General features: G+C 42.1%; 1 protein-coding gene across 3 annotated transcripts; it reads left to right on the top strand.

Annotated features, from left to right (window-relative positions):
* The first annotated feature begins 186 nt into the window (after positions 1–186).
* Positions 187–24,707, top strand: LOC310680934 (uncharacterized protein C1orf87). 3 transcript variants are annotated; one of them, XM_083448151.1, is made up of 13 exons: positions 187–366; positions 1,461–1,874; positions 3,154–3,294; positions 5,693–5,912; positions 8,138–8,263; positions 8,923–9,180; positions 10,896–11,005; positions 12,241–12,352; positions 13,789–13,886; positions 18,036–18,106; positions 22,173–22,207; positions 23,645–23,798; positions 24,362–24,707. In XM_083448151.1, exons 3-13 carry the CDS (start codon positions 3,188–3,190, stop codon positions 24,520–24,522), a joined length of 1,452 nt encoding a protein of 483 aa, XP_083304277.1. In that variant the 5' UTR covers positions 187–366; positions 1,461–1,874; positions 3,154–3,187; the 3' UTR covers positions 24,523–24,707. The 3 variants fall into 3 exon arrangements, with proteins under 3 accessions (XP_083304277.1, XP_083304276.1, XP_083304278.1); XM_083448150.1 differs by having other exon boundaries at positions 3,148–3,294; XM_083448152.1 differs by lacking the exon at positions 8,923–9,180 and having other exon boundaries at positions 3,148–3,294.

Here is a 24,707-nt window from a genome sequence, read left to right as displayed (position 1 = left end):
TGGGTCTACACTTTAATTATCCAGCACTGCCATTCCAATGGAGTATTTAAAAGCAAATTATAAAATTTGTAATTGAAGTGAAATACACCCATGCCTAGAAATAGGGTGGTAGTGACATGTTTCTTGGAGACTATGCATTCTGACTGGAGAATGCGCATACGGCCCAGAGAATGTACAAAATTCAGTTGAGATATGAACATTCCAGGCCTGTTGAGGATTATGTATATTGACCAGGAATGTGCACAATTCCCTTTTCATGGAAGGCGTTTGTGTACATTCTCCTTAAGGCTTGGTGAATGTGCCCAATGTGTGATTATTATGTACATTAATTCCCCTTAACACACACACATGTATTTTGAAGGACAGGTAAGAAGTATAAAATAACAATTATGATAATGTTATAAGGTGTTCATTTATAATACAGCCTTTTCACATTCTTCTCATATGTCATTCTTTTTTTATTTATATTGGCCTGGTTTGCATATCATACTAAGTCATAGTTTGGTTTACAATGAATGTGCAAGCATTCTCAGACAGGAGTTCCCAGCTGCTGCACTCCTCCCCAATTGTCTTGCTGTTTCACCACAACAAACCATAGCCTAAACCAAACCATAACCTGGCTCAGGGGTGTAGCAAGGAGGTGCAGTCCGCCCGGGTGTCCCCACTGAGGGGGGTGTCAAAATGGTGGGCAGCACTCACCGTGGGGCCTGCAGCACGCCCAAACCACGTGTCTCTCCTGGGCCCCAGCCCCAGGCGCCCGATCAGCTTGCTCTGCCGGTGACCTGACTTAGAGTGTCATCTGAACCTAGACTCATGCTTTAGATCTCCTGGACAAACCATGAGCTGTAAACCATGGAACAAACCTTGGTTACAGCTTGTGGTTAGTCTGTAGTGACTTTAAACAATGATCCTGGGTTCTGACAACACACTGAACCAAACCATGGCAGAACAGCAGCAGAACATCTGAGGAGGAGCAAAGTGGATGTGGTCTTCTATTCAGGAGCCTCCCCACTTCTGCATTTTTTCTGAGGCGTAGAATGGCCTGATTTGCGCATTACGCTATCTGCTGCTTCCCCAGGCCAGTCCCTCTATTTAACATTGCATGTGGTTCCCAGAGGGTTGCCCACAAGGGAATGAAACCCTTGGGCTGAAAAAGAATCCCACAACTCTGTTCAAATCCATTATTACAAATTTATCCTCTAGTATGAGGATGTGCATACAGCCCTGGCTAAATTCAGCATCATCACCCCATTGTGAAATAGTGCCAATGTACTAAATAATTTGTCCTGTATAAAAGAGGCATTAGCAATAATACTACATTCAGTGGCAAATAGTTTTCCTTCTAGCTCTTTGTTCCTGTTCCTGTGGTTTTAGGTAATGAACCGAGACCCTAAAATCAACTTTTGCTGAAGCTCTGATAGCCAACTTCCTTTTCTTTTTCATTTTTCTTTTTCTGATAGGCTCACTTGAATGGCTAATTCCTGTTCTTGTACACTTGGACAAACTCAGCTGTCTTCTAAATGCTCTAAATGCTCAGTCTGCTAGTTTTGCAGGAAAGGCTTTGTTGCCACCACTTGGGCAGCCAAACCCACAGGACTTCGGAGAATTTGGCATTTCAGAAACCAGGCAAACAATCTGCCAGCCCAATCAGTTGCAAGCTAACACATACCTCCTGTGGCGCTGATTGTGAAGTGACAAGCTTAGCCCAGCCCAGCCCAGCAACAGCACTGCGTCCTTAGAAACAGCAGATTTGTCATCAGACTGAATGTGAAAAGCAGCTCACTCATTTGGGTGGTGGCTGCTGCTGCTACAGCTGGAAAACTTTTGCCTTCATCTTTATAAAAGGGCAAAGCTACACAGAGAATACACCAGAGGTGGGTGATATCGGACCGTGATGCAGGGATGTAGGAAAAGAAAAGCTGAAGAGCCTAATGCGATTGTTTTTCCTGAGAGTGATCTTGAGTATATGAGTGAAAGTTGAAGCTGCTCTGGCAGTGAGGACAATAAGTTGTTAGATCAGAGATGAGAAATCTGTGGCTCTCATGATGTTGTTGAACTCCCATCATCCCTGACCATTGGCTATGCTGGCTGGAGCTGATGGAAGTTGGAGACTGATAACATCTGGAGGTCCACAGGTTCCCCACCTCTGTGTTAGATAGCGTGCCAATGGCACAATCCAGTGGTTCAGAATAAGACAATCTGATTCCTGCAGTAGATACCAGCTGCCTGTCTCATTCAGCAATGGCCCTTGATAGAAAACAATTTATATGTGATTGTTGAATTGAGCACAAGAGGGTCATGGGGGGAAATTGTATCTTCCTCTTCCCTAGACACTTCTTGCAGGGCTACAGAATCAAACTTGGAGTTCTGAATATGCTGGCTTGTCTTTTCAGGGATTTCCCAGTAAACAGTTGGGGAGAGATGATGCCATGCCATTTTGATTGGGGCAGTTTGGGGCTCTGATGATTTTCCCACCACAAAGGTCTACAGCTCTCTTCATTTTGCCATGACTGGTTCAAGCTGTTACATTACTAAGTGCAGACTGTGCTGTTCTGAGGAAGAAAGAGCCATCTTGTTCTCAACTTGTTAACTACTTCGTGCAACAGCAACAAGAAGAACAATGGGGTGGGAGGAGTGTTAGAATTAACTGTCCATGCCAAATATACACAATATCAAGAGGTGAATGATCCTCCTGAAGGTGTTTTAACTGATCGAAATATATAATTTAGCCTTCTAATAGTGCAGGGTTTGAGGCAGAAACTGAACAACTGTTTTATATTGAAGAGTATCCATAATTGAATCACAATGTGCTGGCTTTGGGTCAATCATTGTAGTGGAAGACAGCTCCTACAGAAAGATATAGTTCTTTGAGGACAAATAGCATTGTTGTGCTTTGTCTGTTTGTGTTTCATCCAGTCTCTCACATGAAATTTAAATTGTAATTTCCTTGGGGTGTCAGCTCTCCCTCTCATACCATATTGTTAACCCAATAGGTTACATGGAAAGATAGCCATGCGAAAATTAAGACCGACAGCATGAATAGAGCCTTGCCCAAAAATGTATATGGGAATCCTAACTATGAATTTTCAGTTCTCTTTTTAAAGAAAAAGGGATGACAGTGAGCCTCTAAATTCTTGCTTTTTGAAGTTACAGGGAAGTAGCCTTCCATAGCGAACAGGTGCTGGCAATGGCTTCCGTCAGAAACATTCCATATGGGTTCAATGCAAATTATGAGACTGTCATAAAAATCATTGGGAGCAAATATGTCCGGTGCCTTGTAGAAAAGACTGATGGGTAAGTATGCTATCTGGAAGAAACATTTTTTATATATATTAGTGGGGTTATATAATTTTATGTTGGATTCCCTCCTCACCACATTAGTTGTGGATAGGGAAAATCCAAATGAAATGGGGTGAGTATGTTGCTACCTGTATGAGGACAATGTCATGTGAACGACCCAAAAAATATGCTCCCATGGGATGTATCAAATAGACTTTAAACTGTCAAGCATACACAGCCCTAGTCTACATCTTAAACAGCATACTACAAGAAAACCCTGTTCCTTTGGCTGTAACATTTCACTGAGGGGTTAAGACCCATTGGCTACCCTCATCTGGTTTAGCCAGCCAGTTAAAACCACTTCTTGGGGTGTGGCTGCTGTCACATGCTGACAGCTTCTAGGTGAGAGCTGAGTGCAGGGTAGGGACCAAAGGTGAACAAATTACCTCAGAAACAGCACAATGTGTCCCCCACTAGTGGCACTACCCCTCTCTTAACACTACATACACCCCGATGCAGTCTCAGAATAGTTTTTCAGCACAGGGTCTGCTGCTTGTGTACCAGCCGCCAGGGGAAAGATATATATTGACTATAGCCAGTATAACAGAAGGCAATATTCAACAACATAGTTGTGTTGGTGCAAGGACTAGCACTACCGCAACAGGATTCCCCCACTCTCCTTGTGGAGATACACACTCCACACCACCCCTCAATCTGCTCAGGAGAGTTGTGGGGGGACCCATGAGAGGAGAGGAGAAAGAAATAACTTTCCACTGCACAAAGAAAAACCTTTGTGCTGACAAGAGCTTTGCTTAGTGCTACCTCGAATGCAACCCAAACACTCTCAAGTTAATAGAAAGGAGAAAATTGTTCTGGAATTGTTATTCTCACACATCCCTGACACTGATTTATAAAAAACAAAGTTCTTCAGGCAAGTGTTTTTCAGATTGAGAAAGGCCAAATGGGAACACGGTGATATTTGTTAATATAAATGGCTTACCACCCCTGAACTTTCTTTTCTGCTTGATAAAGTATCAAAAGGTTTAATTGCGCAGCTTGGTTTTATGCTTTAAAGAGAATAGCATTAATAATGGCCAGGATCCAAAGAGTTACTTAAGGTATGCCCAAGAGGTCCTGTTAGAATATGTCTCTTCCTCTGAGTGATAGGCTATAATGTAACTTGCTTTTGGAATTCCTCTCCATTTCAAAAGAGCTTGGTCATACAATGCGAGGAAGTATTTTTTAACAGTGCAGCACTATGCATATCTACTCAAAATAAGTCCTACTGAATAAGTGCTGAATCTGGGGGTGGTGCTGAAATAATAAAGACTGTTGTGGGACCTCTACCTGAAGGAGCGTCTCCACCCCCATCATTCAGCCTGAACACTGAGGTCCAAGCTCCAAGGGCCTTCTGGCTGTTTCCTCCCTGCGAGAAGTGAAGCTGCAGGGAACCAGGCAGAGGGCCTTCTCGGTAGTGGCGCCCGCCCTGTGGAACACCCTCCCATCAGATGTCGAGGAAATAAACAGCTATCTGACTTTTGGAAGACATCTGAAGGCAGCACTGTTTAGGGAAGTTTTTAATGACTGATGTTTTAATGTATTTTTAATCTTTTGTTGGAAGCCGCCCAGAGTGGCTGGGGAAACCCCACCAGATGTGTGGGGTATGTATAAATAAATAAGTAAATAAATAGCCGGCTGTAAGAGCCACGACTATCAACCAAGCACCTGATTACATGGAGGCCAGCCTCACACGATTATTTGCCACTTTCTTGTACAGAGGAGTAATTTCTAGCAGGGGGAAAAATGTGGACACCTGTGGTTTGCAAGCAATTTGGAGCTCCCCAGGCCTTACTTCCACCTTGCCCTCACCCATCCCTTTTTTGGTGACTAGTTGGTGGTTGCTGCTGGAAATTACACTAACTGGCCTCTGCACAATTTTCACTGGAGGCTGTTTGACAATGGGATGGGACTTTCCTACTTCTTCACCATGTTATTTTGATCCTCCGCTGGCTGAACAAATGTGCTGAGACTCGATTTCTATCATATTTGTTGTCTTGACTTGATTTTAGAAAGTCTTCTGCAAATCCCTCTTATGTCACACTGGGAAATTGTTTGTCTGCCATTTTGCACACAGCTCTGAGAAAAGTGAAATTCATAAACTGGTACCATTTTGTTGAAATTTGCATTTAAACAAGGTTTAGTGGGACTGTATTAAGTTTTTTCCTTGAGATTATAGTATTCAGAACTGAACATAAAGTGATTATAACTATTATAGCACATACCTCCTTTATACTACATTTCTTTCTGACCAGCAAATGTTCCAGGAAACAAATATTTTTGGTGTTGCTCCACAACGCGAGTACGTGTTTGCCTCTGTATACTGTAAATATACTGTATGCTTGTTTCCTGACAGCAAAGCAAAGGAGGGTGTAAAAACTGATACACAGTCCATGCTCAGGACACTAGCTCCACACAACGCAAGACAGGCACATGGAAACCCTCCAGGGCTCAATAGGCCTCCTTGTCAACAGATCCATTATGGTCTCAGGGATGAACAACAGAACAAAGGTGAAAAGGAAGAACAAAAGTCTAAACAAGGAGAGACAAGTGATAGCAGATCTGTGGACAACAAAGTGAGTCGCTGCAACTGTACTGTTTGCTTATTATAGGTTTCCTACTCAGCATCAGACTTTACTCTTTAACTAACAACAACATAAATGGTTAATAGGTATCTTTTCTACTACTGTGGCTATTGTTATGACAACTACTACTAATGATGATGATAAATAAAGACATTGGTGTCCAGTTAAAAGAACATTCTGCTGCTACCAAATTCTGATGAGAGAACTCCTGTATCAAAAAACAATTGTCATCACAAAACTTTCAACTCCTCCAAACAGAATTGCCTTATATTAAAATTTTGACTGCTTATGCTTCCAGTTCATACCTGTTGCTTTTTTTTTTACTTGGATCTTTCTCTTATTTTCCCATTCTGTAAACATCTCTTCTCATTCTTTGGTGTTTTGGCTCATAGACATCTGGATTTTACATTGGTTATAATATAAGGCCTGTATTATATTGTAACTAACAGACTATTATAACATGGATGGGGAACCTGTGGTTAGCCCAGATGTTGCTGGTCTCCAACTCCCATCAACCCCAGTTGGCATGGCCAATGGTCAGTGATGATGGGAGTTGGAGTCTAGCAATGTCTGGAGTCTATAATCTAATATTGGCAGCCATGATCATATGGAATCACCATTTGTTTAGAGAGGGGACTGTATATTATCCAGTAGATGCAAACAGTGGACCTCCTCATATTAAGTTATAGTCTGATCTGACTGGGATCCTGTATCTCCCCACCATCTTAATATATACATGCTCACAAATTAAAGCAAAAACTATCAGTCAATACAAATCAGAGCTGCAGCAAAAAAAAATTTTTTTTTTTTTAAAATACTGTATGTAACAGTTTGGGAATATTTGCAACATGTGGCAGGAAAATAATTGGCATTGTTAGTATTTTGGTATTATGTGTTTGGTAAACTTCCTTCCTTCCTTCCTTCCTTCCTTCCTTCCTTCCTTCCTTCCTTCCTTCTGCAGAACAGGAGCAGAACCAATGGATGGGCATTTATTTATTATTTACATGTACTGTATTAGTCACCAGTTAAGCTAGCCCCTGGGTTAGTTGCAAGGAAGGATATTTCAGCTAGGCATTAGGAAAACATTCCTAACTATAATAGACATTTGACCGTGGGGCAGCCTGCATCAGGAAGATGTGAGCTCTCCTTCACTGGAGATATTTAAGCAGAAGCTGGGTGGCTACCTGTCAAGCATGGGAGACTCCTTAGGCTGCCTTGAGACTCCTTAGGGTAGTGAAAAAGTAGGATATCAAATCCAAACTCCTCCTCCTCCTCCTCCTCCTCCTCCTCTTCTTCTTCTTCTTCTTCTTCTAGTTTCAGGATTACTGCATTGATCCGGGATGAGGAACATATTGGAATCCGAGAACAGATGAAGAGTCACAGGTTCCTCATCCCTGGACTAGATTATCTCCAAGGTGTATTTCAGCTCTATAATTCTATTATATATTCTTATATCATGAGTTCTCACCTTCAAGGATTGATTTATACTGACAGCTTGGTAGTTCTGTATCTGGTCCTTTTAGTAAGCAAAATATTACCTTTGAAAAATGAGCCATGGTTCATTGAGAGGGATAATTTCTGGATCAATCCTGGGTTCAATCCCAGGCAGTGCTTTTTTTCTAAAAAAATATTTAGGGGTACTCTCCTTTTCCTACTCATATTGAAATACTGCCCCTCAATGAGGCCATACATAGATTCACAAAATGCTTAGGGGTATGCGTCTCCCTGCAACCCCCCACCCAAAAGCACTGATCCCGGGTAACTTAAAGAATGCTTGAAAGAAACAATGGGGGTATACCTCTTTCTGAGTAACTGCCACCAGTTAAGTTACATATATGAAGCAGTGGAGAGTGTCATATTTGTGCAAGAAAGTCCTAGGAAATCTGCAAAGCTACAAAACAAAGCATTTATCTTTGGAGCAGTCACTATCATTTAGCCTAGAGAGATCTTAGGCTTCCCTGAGTTCCTTGGCTAAGCCTATAGTGGCTGGCCAAAGGTGAGTTTTATGACTGAACTGGTATTTAAACCCAGATCGCTCCAGTCCATGCATAATTCCTGTTTGTTTATAAAGAATATAATATTTGATATGCGAGAGGTTTTCTGAACTTTAGGGCTCTTTTTCCTCATGCAAAGTGTTTTCAGTACCTACAGTTACTTTACAGAATGAATGTGTTTCTTCGATTGCTTCTTTTCTAACTGCTTGTTTGTTATCCAAGGGTTTAAAACCACTGAATACACATTGTGTCACTGCTCCCTCTGGTGACAAGTCTTTGTCCTATATCCATACTCTTCAAAAACCATCTATGGAAACTCAGATCTTAAAGCAACTTGAAAGACAACAGGTAACTGAATTTAAGTATAATCAAAGCAATTTGCAGTTTCAGGTGTTTGGCTTGTGACTATTGGGCATTTTTCATATTAGAGTGTTTTAAAATACTTAAGGCCAAATCAAGGGTTTGATCCAAAACAGACATTATCTGGAAAAAAGCTACACTAATTTTTTTTGACTTACTTGCAAGTAAATGCTATTAGGATCAGGGTCGTTGGCTGTTTCCAGACGCGTACAGCATAATCTGATGCATGTCACTCAGAAGTGGGCCCTAGGGAGACTGCATACCTCACACATCTTAACTGTCCTTCCATACTTTCAATCAGGGAGGCTGAAGAGTATTAAAAGTGGGGGAGGGAAATTTCCAGAGTTTCAGTGAAGAAAGTAAGGACTCAACTCTACAGGAGTTGACTACAGAAACTGTGGGTAACAGCTAGCTGTCTTGCAGGAAACTGGTATGGTGTTACTGTGTATGTGTAATGTCCCCCTCATCACCCTACCACACATGTAGAAATGCAAAACTTCATGGCTTTACTATTTTGTCCCCAATTTCTGCCCAGAGAGTTTATAAAGCAGTTCATGTAAATGTAAATGTATTAAAAGTATGGGATAAATGAGAGATATGAAATCAAATAATAAATTTATTGCTAGACCTTACATTCCTTTTCTCAGGATATCGCTCAAAAACCAATGGATGAAGAGAATGATTCTCTTCTGGGTATCCTCAGAAAAGAACTTGAGCAGTGCCCTTTGAACCTGACTACATTAGAAAAACTTCAGGAAGAATGTAAGGTTTGGGATCCCAGAGTTTCAAGACTTCTGTCTCAGGCACAGCTGAGCCATCTGCTTTTAAAGCACGAAGTCCCTCTGCAATTACCCACTGTCAAACTCCTTTTCAAGAGATTTTCAAAAGCAAATGACCAAGAACTGGTACGTTAATACAACATTTTAAACTAAAATAATGTTGAGCTCAATAGATTGGATTTCTTAAGACCTGCCTGTACTTTTGGAATATTGATTTTATAGGTCAGGGGAGATTCTAACTCTGAAATAAAGGTGGGCTATTTATTTTTTGGGTCAAAAACTATTTTCTCAGCCATTGTAAACCATTATATCCATGCAACCTTTTTAATTATGTACAGCAGAACTGAGCAACACTGTTTAAACTTAGAATGCTAATAGTGTTGTTATTAAAGATTTTCTTGGGTTACAGAAGTACATACATCGTCTCTATTTTCAGATAATAAAGTCCTTCTCACAGATCAGTTACATTTGATGTGAGACTTTGATGTTGTATACAGTATAAGGTTGGGGGAGAAGATAGGTGAGGAAAGAATGTTCTGCATAGTTGAACAGGAACAGACCTTGGTAATATGGCACCCTATGTGAGGCCAAAATTTGACACTCCTCCCCCAGCCCTTTTGCGTGTTGAGGTCCCCAGGGCCACCCCAATAACTCACACATCACACAGAATTTTTTGTTTAAGATGTTTGGCATAATTTTGGCCACATCTTTATTGAAATACAAATTTGTGAGTGGTTGCTTAGGCATTGGTTGCGACTATCTGCCCCCACCGTGGGGGACAGACTGACATTCCGCACTATGCGAAAGTCAGACTAGGGGAATACACTTGGGGGTTACGCGGAGCAGGGAACCTGCCCTCACCCCAAATGCAACCAGGAGCTCATTGCTGTGGCCCGAGCCCCCTTGACAGAGTGGACAAGCAATAGTTATCCCCCAATTCCTTTAACGGAATCCCTTGCAGCAGCAGCATTAGAGGGGCAGGCACTCAACCTACCAAGGGCAGGCACTCAACCACTTCCCCTCAACCAACCAAACCATAAACCAATGCCTAACCGCAACCTTACAAGTTGTGACGATTTGCTACGCAGTAGGCAAAAACCAAATGGCCCCAGCCAATCAGCCAGATGGACAAAATTCCTACCAGGCCCCTGCCCCAAAAGCAGATGACCCTATGACAGGCATAGCAAGGTCAAAGCGAACAACTCTAATTCTAGGGAGGGGGGGAACGGGCAATCCGATGCATGGTCGAAAAGAGGAAGCCTAGCCTCGTGCAAGGAGTTTTAGCATTTCTGGCTGTCAATCAACAAATGGCAACATTAACTTCTTCCCAACAACAAGGGAAGCCCCAATCGCATCAGTGGCCAACGAACAATTAGCCCACCCCCAACTTTGGAGTGTCCTGGCGGCCCCCACCGCAACACGTGCTCTCCATGAAGGAGAACACGCTTTGCCACCTCCCCAAAGCTGGGTAAGGGAGGCAGTAGGCTTTGGCAAGAAGGTGTAATGCTCTGGCAGGGTCCTAGAGTCCCCCCTCCTCCTTTCCAAAACTGGGAAAGGGCTAACTGGGCTTTGGGAAAGAGGTAGGAGGCCTCTAGGACCCTGTCAGATCCCTCACACCTCCTTCCCAAAGCCCAGCACTTACTAGGGTTTGGGAAGGGGACAGAAGGGTGCTTTTATTGGTTATAGTCACAAATATCTCAAAAATGTGATCAGTGAAGTTAATTCAATGAATGTTACCAGTATTTTCCTACACCACTAGTTTTGTCTTTTCTTGACAGTTTCTTTTAAAACCCTGTTTTCAAGCTGCGTTTTGAAAATAAACCTTTTTGTCTTTCATGCAGGTAAATTATGAAAAATTGCTCCAGTTTTTAATGCCAGTGGCAGCAAGCAAGACACAGCAAACACAAGCCCCTCCAAGGAAGAGTCAAAATATGGAGAATCATTGCAAAAGGTTCTATTTTAAATTTCAGTATACTCCTTACAGTTAATAAATGAGCAATGTATCCAAACTCCTTCACCCTTCCGACAATCTTCCTGTCTTACTTTCCATCTGGTCAGGATCTAATAGGTGCAGTAATTATAAGCCACTCAAAAGGATTCCAAATGAAAAATTGGCTCACTTGTGACATTTACAAAAAACAACAACATGTAGTACTCAAGAGGACAGATTTTATCTTGCAGCCATCCAAAATCTCTGCTAACGAAACATATTTGGAGTCTGTGAACACCTACGTTGCAGCCTGCTGGGATGCATCAGTGGAGATTATACAGACTTCCCTTAATTAACCTTGGCAAAGAAGACTGGCAAGGAGTTGTGTGCATTTATGTGAGATATATATATTGCTGCTTTGGCAGCTGAGCTCTGGAGCGTCTCTTAAAACATAAGTATAGCCAGGATGCTGGTCAGAGTCTGCGTATAAGTATTCATCCATCATAAACTGGCGTACCTCATCTGGATGGGAATGACCTTAGGGACATATTTGCTGTATCACATACTTTCCTGGTCTCTGCTCTCATCATTAAGCATTGGCTGTAATATTTGCAGTGACGTCAACTGTTGTTATAAACCCACAATTTCACTAAATCAGTGATGGGGTTCCTGCATCCCCCTAGGTTCTACTCAGAGTAAATAATGTCTCTTGCTTGTTTGCAAAGAGATGGGTGTGTAGAATCTTCTGGTTTGTGTGCAGCTGAGGGAATGTAGCCTGCTGTACAAAAGTAAGTGTTACACCTATTGTTCTGCCCACTTTTGCCTCTGGCCCTGCAGCCCCCAGAAGGTGGATTGTGAGGGAGTGCGGCCCTCAGGCTGAAAAAGCTTCTCCAACTCTGGATTAAAGATTGTAGCTTCCAGGAAGCTTTGACCAGGCTTAGCCCTTCTCCTTTTCACAAGGAACTTCCTGCAGCTCCATGAGTGAATTGTAAGCTATGATGTCATAGCTGTCTGGAAGCCTAGATTTCTCGGCTGTTTTGTTTCACATCTAATCCTTCTTCACCTTGTGGTAATACTCTATGGCTTTATTACCAGGTGCTCTGCATTACTGAGTAAGTTGCCCCATTGGCCTCTCAGATGGAGGTCTTTCGGAAAGCACTCATACAACTTCTGTAAATGTCAAAAGTGAGCTATAGGGCTGTAACAGCAATTACGATTTTAATTGCCCCTTCGTTACATGCGTTATCATTCCACAGCTCTTGGACTCCGGAAGATGCCTTCCAGGCCTTGAAGCAGACCCTGAAGGAACATAAAGGAGAGCTGAGCCTACAAGATAAGACTTGCTCAGGTCTTCTTTCACCCTCTGAGGTAAAAAGGGATTCTTTGGCTTACAAGCCTAGTTGTATATTCAGGAAGTGCTTTCCCACTATAAAGGAATGGAATGGATTATCAGTAACAAAATGGTTTTTTTCTGCCATACACCTTGTAGGGTTGCCATATTTCATATTTTTAGGGGGGGCTAAGTTAACTCCCTTTTTTTGCAAAATCTCAAAAAAAAATATGAAGTTTTAAAACTTTTTTTAAAGGAAATTAGACAAAATCTACACTTCCGACATGGGTTGCCATATGCCCAGATTTTCCCGGACACTTAAGCAATTTCCACCTGGATGCTGTTACAGATGGCAGAATCCTGGCTATGTCAAGGATATTCCAGACATATGCCAACCCTACCTTCTTGCTGGTAGATAATGTTGATCGAAGAAATAACTGAGGAACAGACCAATTCTCTCTTACCAGGTGAGGGAGAATTGAAGGTAGGTTATCTGTCAAGTATACACATCTGCCTGGCTCACATAGGAGGGCAGAAAGTTTTTCTTCCTTTCTTTGCCTCCATCACCTGGGGGTTCTATCCTCCTTCAGGTTCTTATGGAGGGAAATTCAGTGTCCTTTTCACACTGCTTTGGGGGCATGTGCTGGAGGAATGAGGTAACTTAGGATCTTGTGGAACAAAGGTCTCCCTTCCATATCCACAGCAAGCCCTTCTCTTTCCCCATCAGAGCACCTCCGATGAAGGGGGAGGTCCAGTCTTATCCCATGAGAACACACCTGGCTGATACCAAATATCACGAGAGCAGGATATAGACAAGACAACATGTACATACTCTACATAAAACAAAATGTCCAACCTGAAGGAGAGAACTCAGAAGCTGGTCTGAACAAACAATCAAGTCCCTGTTCTACGCAATACTGTGTTAAATAGACCACTGTTCTGATTTGGTATTAAGTAGTTCCATGTGTTGCTGGACCCAGTGTGAAAGGTGGGTTTAGCCTACCTAAAAAATGTTACCGACTGTAGTCCCTTTATTGTATTTATTTTACTTTGCATATAAAATCATAAACTTTTATGGAAAAACACACAGTATATAATCCTTTTACCAGGAGGCATTTTGCTAGTCTAACAAATATATATTTACAGGGGCAATTCATAGTTATACACAGCATATGTAGAAGGTCTTAGTTTGGAGGTGGATGAAGTCAACAAGAGGTTCTTCAGGTTCTCTTGATTTCTGTCAGTCTCCATAGCTCAAAAGCACCAGCTTGGATTGGGACTATGCTGCTCACATGACAGTTGCTTGAAAAATTTTTTCCCAAACAATATTTTGTTATGCATTGCCATAGTTTGCTCTTCTTCGTTGTGTATGCCCATTGACTATAGTACTTCATAGGAGCCTTATTTCTTAAAACTTGTTTTTATCTTGTGATGTGCTAGCAGTGTTCAGTAACAAAACTTATCTTATTTGCAGACAGAGATCATTTGCAAAAAGCACGGACTGACTCTGCCCACTGGGATCTTGGAAGCTTTGGTTAGCACCTGTGAGTTTGGCAAAAGAGGCAAAATAGAGTGAGTTTTTATTAAGCTGCTTCCTTCCTTTCAGTATGTTATGCGTGCATCTTGATCCTACAGACCCGGAATGTGGCAATACAATTAGAGAGTTGGGCTTCTGGAGAGAAAGCATAAGCCCATGTATTGCTGGACTGAGAGCAGCTGGGTGGTTCTGTCCAAATGCCCCCAATTTTCCAGATAGCATGCGTACCTTTCCTTGTTATTTCAGTCAGAGTGCGCAAAAGTTTGACTCCTACAAGGCCAAGAAGACATCCCATGCAAAGGGTGGTGGAATGAGTTTTGTCTTGTCTGTCCACTAAACTTGTAGTCTGGTCCTTGTTGAGTGCAGCTGTGCCACACAGTGATGGAGAAAGAAGGAATGGCAAAAATGCATTGAGGAAGGGCCATAGCTCAGTGGTAGAGCATCTGCTTTCCATGCAGAAGATCCCAGTTTCAATCCCAGGTAGGGTTAGGAATGTCCCCAATCACTGAGGACAATATTGAGCTAGAACAGTGTTTCCCAACCTTGGGCCTCCAGCTGTTTTTAAACTACAATTCCCATCATCCCTGACCACTGGTCTTGCTAGCTGAGGATTATGGGAGTTGTAGTCCAACAACAGCTGGAGGCCCAAGGTTGGGAAATGATGAGCTAGAACAGATGAACAAGTGGTTCTTTTTAACAGAGGGTTCCACTGATACCCACCACTTAAACATTTTCAAAGATTTAGATCTGAAGGTTATCACACTTGTCATTGCCATGCATATCTGCAAAAGACTCCATCACATTTTTACCCTTTTTCGAGGCGTCTGAAGGTGCAGTATAAGAGCTTGGTCCTGTGAGGTTCAAGGTTTTAGTTCTCACTGTACCACTTGGTTGGCACCCATATAGAGTGGCTATGAATCCTTAGTACAATATCAACCATTAATACTCCCTGCTAGTACTGGGTTGTAGTCAATGTTAGTTCTATTCAGAGCAGACCCAATGAAATTAATTGTCATGACTAACTCATGTCCATTCATTTCAATGCGTCTGCTCTGAGTAGAACCTACTTGGATGTGATCCACTGCCTATAACTTGGCTCATGCTAAATTAGAGGAATAAATCGTGTTTTCACCATATAGTATGACTGTGCCCTTCTGCTTAGTTTGTATTGCTGATTTTTTCAAGGGAAACTGTGGCTTCTTGAATGCTGCTGTCCATAATGCACAGATCTTACTATAGCTCTGTGTTAATGCCTATGTCTTCCTTTGCTAAATTAAACATATAATAGATAAGTTGCAACTGCACACTAGCTTGCCAAAGCTCCCCCCCATCGCAACCCCCCCCAAATATATTTAGCTTTGTGTGTCGAGGACCCCAAGAACCCGCTCAAATAAAGACACAGTTCACACAAAAGTTTTGTTTTGGTTTTTTGGCATAATTTTGGCCACAACTTTATTGATTACAGTATGTGAGTGGTTGCCTAGGCATTGGTTAGCAACTATCTGTTCCCACTTAGAGGTAGGAACAAAACTGACAACTGCAACCCTGTGAAAGTCAGTAAGGGTGAGCATTTTGGGGGAGAGAATAGAGCTGGGCACCAGGCTCTCATTGTTGTCGTTTAGTCGTTTAGTCGTGTCCGACTCTTCGTGACCTCATGGACCAGAGCACGCCAGGCACTTCTGTTTTCTACTGCCTCCCGTAGCTTGGTCAAACTCATGCTGGCCAGGCTCTCACTTCTCCCCAAATGCTCCCAGGGGCTTGTGTGGCCCTAGCCCCTTGCCAGGAGTTCGGACAAGAGCATGGCGAGCCCCTGGACTCCTTTACCGGAATACCCTTGCAGCAGCAGCATTGGAGACGCTGGCACAGCCAACCATGCCCCCTCCACCAACCAAAATTAACCAATGCCTAACCGCAACCTTACAAGTTGTGACGATTTGCTACGCAGTAGGCAAAAACCAAATGGCACCAGCCAATCAGCCAAATGGACAAAATTCCTACCAGGCCCCTGCCCCAAAGCAGACGACCCCATGACAAGGCCACCACGAACAACCCTAAATATAGGGAGGGTGGGCGGGTAATCTGATGCATGCAGCGAAAAGAGGAAGTTCAACGCTGCGCGCAGGGAATAAATAGCACCCCAACAGTCAATCAACTTTGCAACATTAAATTCTCCCCAGCAACAATTGGAGGTGCCCTATCAGATTCTTGGACATCCATACTAACCCGCCCAGCAATAGGGGATGTCATGGTTGCCCCCACCACAACATGTGCTCTCCATGAAGGAGAACCCGCTTTGCTAAGAAAAATCATTTAGCAAAGCCAAATATAAGAAAAATCATTTAGCAAAGCAATACCCAGAATTGCATTTTTAAAGATTTTGAATCCAATATAAACAAAATAAACCTATGGGGTGTGCCAGAGTCATTGGTTTAGTTATGCATTACCCATTTTAATCTCTTCTTCCACTGTGAATGAAACTCTTCAGTAATTAGCAAGAATCTAGCTCTGAGCCATTTTGTGATTAAATGTGCTTAAGATCAATATACCACCATGACTGATAGCAGTCATGCGAGATTAATCTCATTGCACAAAGTAATGCTCTCTCTTTAACCTGTCATGGAAAGTGAATACGATGTGAAAAAATAAGCTGAGAAACAACTCCAGGAGGAAGTCCATAGATTTCTTGACTGCATTAAATAGAATAACCAAAGGATTAACTTCTTAAGCACCATTGCTTCCTTTGTTATGGAGTCTGCCCTTGACTCCCTAGAAGGTTCTCCCATAAGGATCCTAGCTCAGGAACAGATTACCTGCCTTGTGCAAAAGAGATTCTAGGTATGAATCATTTCTCTGTGTCCCTTGGGTCAGTTTCCAGGTAGCATAACTGGGAAAGACCATTGCTTGAACCTAGACAACACACCATCTGCTAAGAACAATGGGCAACACACTTCCTGATAATCATTACTGACAGACTAAATGAGCTACTGGTTTGACTAAAAGAGATATTTCAGCTTCTGGCAAAAATCAGGGGAACATCATATGTGTGCATGTTAGAGTAAATGCCAGACATGTAATCAAAGTTGACAAAGTAATTCCTTGTATTTTAGTAGGCTTGTTCATTAACCTATGACCCCAAAATTCAGGAACAGTCCCCCTCCAAAACTGATGCCAAAATCTTGTGCTGCAAATCCCACTTTTCCTGCCCTCCCAAACGGAGTAATCAACACTCACCCAGGGAGGCCATAAGGACACACCAAAACCCAACCTCATCCAATTGACTCCAAACTGGTTCCAAAGTGGAGTGCTGGCTTTATGCCTTCGGGGTCAAAGGTTAATGAAGCTGTAGGAGACCAGTGGCAAACAGCAGAATTTTCCAACAATTAGCAATTTATAAAGAACAAGTGTAGTAGAATGAAGCACAGGGAAGAGATTAGAAAAACATTACTAAATAGATAGATAAATAAAGGATTAATAAGAAAATCTGCATAAGAAAGGACTTGCAGAAGAAGGAAAATTCAAAGTGTTGGTTTGGGACCAGAGGGCCTGTTTAGGTGTCCACCAGTGAATATAATCAGATTTACAGATACTTGTAACAGAGCCTTCTTAATGGTTGCCCCACAACTATGGAATCTGATCTATTTCAGTGTAGGCAGCCTCATCTTTCCCATCCTTTCACCAGGGCTTGTAGGCTTACGTTTTTTGTCTGTGATCTTTACTAGCTAACTCAGGCTATAAATTGGGACTGGTATGCCAATGTCTGGCTGAATTTATTGTTATTGTTTTATCTCTGCTGGTTTTTAATATTGCTATAACATGTATATTAAAAAGATTTATTTTGTATTTAAATAAGTTGTGAGCCACTTTGTAGAAGATGTTCTCAAAAAATTCCCTTAAATAAATACCTGTACATAAATAGGAGAATGAGAAAAAGGTGAACATTTGAGAATGATAGAAGATTCACATAATGCAAAAACAAGAGAGCTAATCACGGAGCAAAGCAGGGCAATTTATATTACTGTATATCATATTATGTATATTATAATGGACATTACATTAATGTCTGGATTTTGCTTACATATAATCTCCCTCTATAACTATAATATGGAAAGATGTGAAGGAAAACCTAATGAACAGGAAATGCGCTTTCAAATATTGCATTTATCTTGAGATGTTTCCTCATGTAGATGGAAAACGTTTGTGGAGTTTCTGAAGAAAGTCCAGGCTGGGATCAACCCTGCTCTGCTCGTCTGCAGAAGTAAGCTATGCAGTTGCTGTTATTCTGGTCATACCTAAAAATTACAAGGTGGCAACAACATTTTACATTTCTGGAGAAGGCTGTTGAAATATATCATTTGTAACAAGTGGAAGAACCCATCAGGCCCCTTTCAGAGGGGTTGGAGAAACTTTGGATCCAGTTGATCCAGAGCTCTGTTCTGCCCTGCCATCACAGCACCCTCATTTCAGGCACCTGTGCTTGATACTACCAGTAGGAAGACAGCTGGTGACAGGTTCTCAATCACCATGGTTTCATCAGAGCAGCAAGGTCCTCTGCAATGGTGGATGATCACTTCCACTATCTCCTAATACCCTCCTGCAGCAAAAATTAAAGTGTTAGGAAGATGAGTAGTACAATCCTAACAGCCAACAGTTTTCCTTGACTTGAGTTCAGATTCAATATATTAACAAAAATTAGCAATAGCTCTGCTAATCAGCTCTGAAGATGGAACATCTTCACTGAGAAGATAGTATGAATCTTGACAGTTTGCTGCTCCTTCAAACCACAGAAGCTCACTTTGGAATTTAACATCACAGTCCAGACCTTGCCTCAGACAGAATTAACAAATTATTGGGGATTTCCTACACCTACATCACTTTCTGCAGGAATTACATGGTATAATGACAAAGGAAATTTCACTGGGCTTTCTTAGAGGAGTTCCAGTTAGGGTACCACTCCCTGAAATTATCAGTAATTAAATGGGCAAGTTATTTTTACTAAACTGAAGCACTTCAACATGCACTGAGGAGTGTACTTGGAATCCATGTACTTGGAATCCACTTGGAATCCACTTGGAATGTACCTGGGAAGTCTCACCCAAGGAGGTGAAAGGTTTGCTTGAGGTGAAAGAATCCAGATGAGTTGTTAGTAATATAATACATTCATGCTACTAACATAATGAACAAATGAAAAATACTAACTTAGAGTGAGTCATCCTTGATAAATACTTCAGAAAGAGAGGCTATCATGTGAGAACTATGAACATCCTGTAAACATAATAATAGCCTTGTTCCTATGCATTACTTTGGGAGCAATCCAGAGAACGTTTTGCCTATAAATAGCATTTTAAATATTAACCTGGATCAGGACAAAGATCTATCTGGGCCAGATTCATTTCCCAATATATTCAGCAAAGCTGTTCAGCAAGGAATGATGGTGACAACAATTCTCTCTCTACACCATCTGGCCATTCAAAGTGCTTCTCAACATGAAGAATCCATATAGGTCTATCTTCCATTAGCTTTCACATCTGAATCTAAACTTAGGTATTAAAAAGTAGAAGACAGTTTTCAGACTTTGTTCTGGAATTGCTGGGTACTTCATGTTGCACTCTTAGAAAGATGACAGAGGTGGTATTATAAAACACTTCCACAAGATCTATGAAATAGGTAGTATAATACTGCTCCTCAAGGCACTACAATGCACCTGTTAAAACAATTATAATGTTGGGCATGTGATTTACAGAGTGCTAGCTAATTGTGGGTTTTTGGTTCTTTTTAAAGAAAATGGTGAAAGGAGTGATGGATGTGAGACATTGACTTGGGCAGTGAATTAATCTAATCATCTTTAGAAAGCTCTCTGGGATACTTAATATTCAGGAGGTGACTAAGCACGGAGTTGAGCCAATAGCCATCATTGCTAGAGAGACTGATCAGCATGCAACAGTTGGGCTTGAACTTTAACCATCTGGCTGCAGGCAAACCAGCTGTCTTCTCAACTAGAAATGCTATTCATTCCTGGGAATTGATTCATCTTTCCCATGATTTAATTTTATGCCTCACAATCTGGCCTACCATCCATAACTTACTACATTGTCCAATCAGTGCAGATGAGAAATTACAGGTCTTTGCTCAAGGATCAAGCACCACAGGGCTTTAAATATAAACTGAAGGTTACGGAACTGAGTGCTACTAAACATTATAAGTGAAAGAGACAGATGTAGGTGAGGGTGACAGTTTAATAGGGGAAAAATGAACTAGTCTCCTTAAGAAGTCACAACAAGCTGCACTTGCAGAAGGCTACTAGTTGAGGACCTGTGGCTGCATCGTACATGACATCTTATAGGGCAGGGATGGGAAATCTGTGGCCTTCCACATGTTATTGACTCGGCTACTATCATCCCTGACCATTGGCCATATTAGATGGGGTTGGTGAAAGTTGGAGTCCAACATTATATGGAAGTCTACAGGTTTTCCACTTTTATAATGATCTGTTTTCTTGTATGCCATCCTAGTTTGCTACCATCACCATCCCTCCAACCTGTTTTGAAAACCTACCAGAGTTGCCTCTCCTTTAGTGGTTCAGCTAAAGGACATTCCTAATTCAGATTTAGCTCCTTGACCTGGTCCAGGATATGGTATCTCCCATTGCCCAAGGCAAATTCACATCTTGGCTAGAAGTCCTGTAAGCATTCCCTAAGCCCAGGCATGTGCTACTATTTACACACACACACACGCACACACACACGCGCGCACACACACACACTTCTTCCCTCTTAACTGCAATACACACCCTGCTGCCATGCCATATAGTCCAAAGAGGTATAAGCAAGTGAAATGTAGGTTTTCAGATATGACAGTGTTATTGGATCTACAACGGTAATGGCCAGTGATGTGGGATGGAAAACCATCAATGGCTGCAACTGAGAGGAAAGATGACAAATGGAATTGTGTTCCACATGTAAGTATTTGCTGGTTTTAGTTTGAGGCACGAGTCGGTTCACAAAGCACTGTGCAGGCACACACAAAACTCCATTGGTGAATAGTAAATGGAACCCCATATTGGCATAGGCCAATTTGCTATGGAGGAGAGCAGAGGATCTAAATCTTGACCCCTTCCAAATACCTGATAGTCTCAATTGGAAAATTGGTGATGATAAAGCCTATGTGCATGGAGGGTTGGACCATGAACCTCCTACCCCCACAACATTCATTTGCTTGCACTCATGGCTTTTTGGCCACCTAGTGCTATGCACACAAAATCTAGCTTCTTTTCTGCATGCATTTCCACGTTTGATTGCAACTGGAGTTTTGCCTGTGACTGCCATCTGTAAATCCTATGCCAATTGTGCTACTTGCTGCTAGTCTGAGGGCCAGAGGTTGTTGCAGATCAGATTTTGTAGGTACAAATGACACATGACAGGTCAATGTAGTGCATTCTAGATGTCTTAGAATACAGCTCCCATCTCTGACAATCAGCCAGGATGGCTGAGGCTGGTAGGCATTGTAGTCCAAAATATCTGGAGGTTGCATCTCATAGAACAGGGGTCCCCAAGCTAAGGTCCACGGGCTGGATAAGGCCCAAGGGACTCGTTTATCTGGCCTATGGCGACTGCCACCACCCGCTGCTACCACCAGCTCTTACTGGCGCTGTGCGGCTGCCCACTTCCGGGTCAGAGGAGCACCAGAAATAGCTTGTGCGCATGCGCAAGCGTTATTTCTGGTGCACATCCAGGTTGGAGGAGGCCCATGTACATGCGCAGAAGCTATTTCCGGTGCTCCTCTGACCCGGACGTGCACTGGAAATAGCGTGTGCACACCCGTATGGGCATGCGCTCCCCCGCCCTCTGGCCCACCACGCAGTTGGCGCTGGAGACACCGGCCCAAGACGCGGTAAGTTTGCTGACCCCTGTCATAGAACAAGAAGCAACTTAGTGTGGTTCAGCCACTGGAGAGCACGGTTTGCTCATTGAAGTCTGGTGATGATTAACACATTTCCCCAACATTTTTCTAGAAAGGTAGAATCATAGAATAGTAGAGTTGGAAGGGACTTTGAGGATCATCTAGTCCAACCCCCTGCAATGCAGGGACATGCAGCTGTCCCATATGGGGATCAAACCTGCAACCCTGGTCTTATCAGCACCATGCTCTAACCAACTGAGCTAAAACCAAATCAAAGTTGAGCTTATCCAATCATATTAGTGTTAAGAGTTCACAGGACTAGTTTTCGTGTCATATCTGAGAGTGGCCTGTTCCAAATAAATGGAAATCATACAACTTCAACTACTAATAAACAATAAAATACCTCACAATTGTTTTCATTTTAGGAGGAAACAAGGAGAAAAGCGAAGATGACTCTCAGGTATTTTCAAAACTATATTGTTTCATCCACAAATTGTTAAGAAAGTCTGGTTTGTAAAATGGGACTGTGAAATTGTACTTGAAAGCTTTAATACTGCTTAGAACCTTGTCTAGCAAAAGAACTCAGAAATTATTAATAGTAGTAGTAGTAGTAATTAAATTTGTATCACGCTTCTTTCCAAAAGAGTTTATCACATTCATCTGCTCCCATCCTGAATACAACTATGAAAAGAGACCATTGTTGTCTGCCTTGTTTCTCTGAAGAGGGAAATGAGGTTGATAGCAATTTGCCCAGTACTGTCTAGGGCTACATTCATATGACTATTTCCCTGAAGTTTCTGCATTACAATGTAAAAGCCACTTCTTGAAAACTAATGGAATGTAGTGCACATTTAGTATTTATTCCCAAGTTATTTGATTCCAGGAGAAAAGAAATATGTTTGCTGCCCCTTTAACCAAGAAAATTGCAGGAGTAAAGGAATGAAATTTGGGGCAGCATACCGACATAATAGGGACATGGGTGGCACTGTGACTTAAACCACTGTGCTGTTTGGACTTGCCGATCGGAAGGTTGGCAGTTTGAGGCCCTGTGACGGGATGAGCTCCCGTTGTTCAGTCCCAGTTCCTGCCAACCTAGCAGTTCAAAAGCACGCTGTGCAAGTAGATAAATAGGTACTGCTCCGGCGGGAAGGTAAACGGAGTTTCTGTGCACTGCTCTGGTTTCACCAGACACGGCTTAGTCACGCTGGCTACATGACTTGGAAAAACTGTCTGCGGACAAACGCCAGCTTCCTCGGCCTATAAAGTGAGAAGAGCGCCACAACCTCTGAGTAGTTAGCAGCTGGACTTAACTGTCAGGGGTCCCTTTACCTTTACTGGCATAATGTTCCTCTCTGCTGTTTTCATGAGGGAACAGAAGCATGCAGGTGTGGAAAGGCTGAGAGGAATATCAATTAGGTTCAATGGCATTCATTGTTCTGTCAACCACACCTACAACGTGAATGAAATTTGGTGCAACAAGCCAGTATTTAGGTCTACAAGTCATGATTCCACAGCACAACAGGTAGTGCTGTGTGAAAGGAACATTATAAAATCTGACAGAACCACAGCATTATAATCAGGAAAACTAACAATATTCCCCACATCTGAATGCACTCTTAGAGAAAGATGGGAAATCTCCTGGCCCTCCAGATATTTTTATTGGATTCTAACTCCCATAACCTGTGTCTGGACTCCAATTTCCAAATCACACAAATGACTGTGTCATAGAAGCAAAACATAATGTAATCTCCCAATTTTTAACCAATAAATTGACCCAAATATTCTAGTGAGGATCTGAAGGAGCCAATACTTTAAACAGAATGCTATCCCCTCCTCCATCTTCATAGAAAGTTGACAACTACTAAACTTTTGAAAATTTGATGTAATTTGGACAAAGGACAAAGAGTGGTCCAACCGTTGTGCTGGCAAGACTTGGGAGCAAATGAAGGAGGTCACATACGACTCCATTGATGCTGAGGAACAAGATGCCTGGATAGACCGGTTCAGAAAACTGGAGAGGGCTCTTTATTTGTGTGATGTGAAAAACACAGGTAAGAATAGTTGTGGTTGGAGAAGGGGCTGCTGCACTAAGGAGATGGCTTCTGTATTTGGCTTGTTTTCATGTCAACCTCATATTTATCCATTAATGTCTGAAGGGAAGAAAATAGGCAGTAGCACATTATTGGCCTATAATTATGAGCACAGATGATCAACTCACTCCTTGGTAGTATTTAGGATGACACAATAAATATTTTTGTTCCAAATTGCTTTTAATGAGGGGTCCAACAGCAGCCTGTTTTTAATCTTCAACTGGCTGTGATGTAAAGAATTGAAATATAGCACAAGGGTAGCCATGTGATGCCCTCCAGATGTTATTGGGACTAAAACTCCCATCGCCCCTGTCCATTGGCCATGTTGGCTGGGGCTGATGGGAGCTTTAGTCTAACATCAGGAGCGCACCACATTGGCTAACCCTGTGCTTTGATATTATGTGTGGAACAGACCACCAGGGTTGCATTTGCTCAATAGTCAAGTCTGATTTTGTCCAAAGGGGAAGATAATATTTTTTCTCTTTCTTTTCCTCTTTCTCTCTTTTCCTCTCTAATACATACAGGCAAGTTGGAAAAAGAAAAAGCCAAGCGTCTAATCCATAACTACAACCAAATTTATGATCTGTGCCTTAGTCCACTGAAAATTGATAAAGCTTTTCGACCTTTCCGTCCTGGACAAGACATACCTCTGGAGCCTTTGCTGGATTACTTAAAGGAGCTGTAACTGCTGCTAGTAATAGGGTGCTCATGACTGTACATGCCTAATAATGTTCATTCACCCACTGGTGTTCTTACTGAGTCAGTATCTGAAAAGTTTATACTTCTAATTAATTCTTAATTTCCAAATGAGCTGAAAGTACTTACTCCATCTTCCACTTGTGCTCTTTTAATAAAGCTTTCTGTCTGAAA

The sequence above is a fragment of the Podarcis tiliguerta genome (assembly GCF_965153285.1).
Source record: "Podarcis tiliguerta genome assembly, chromosome: 6".
NCBI classification, from domain to species: Eukaryota; Metazoa; Chordata; class Lepidosauria; order Squamata; family Lacertidae; genus Podarcis; species Podarcis tiliguerta.
The sequence above is the reverse complement of the archived record's forward strand: the minus strand, read 5'-3'. Positions and strand labels throughout refer to the sequence as shown.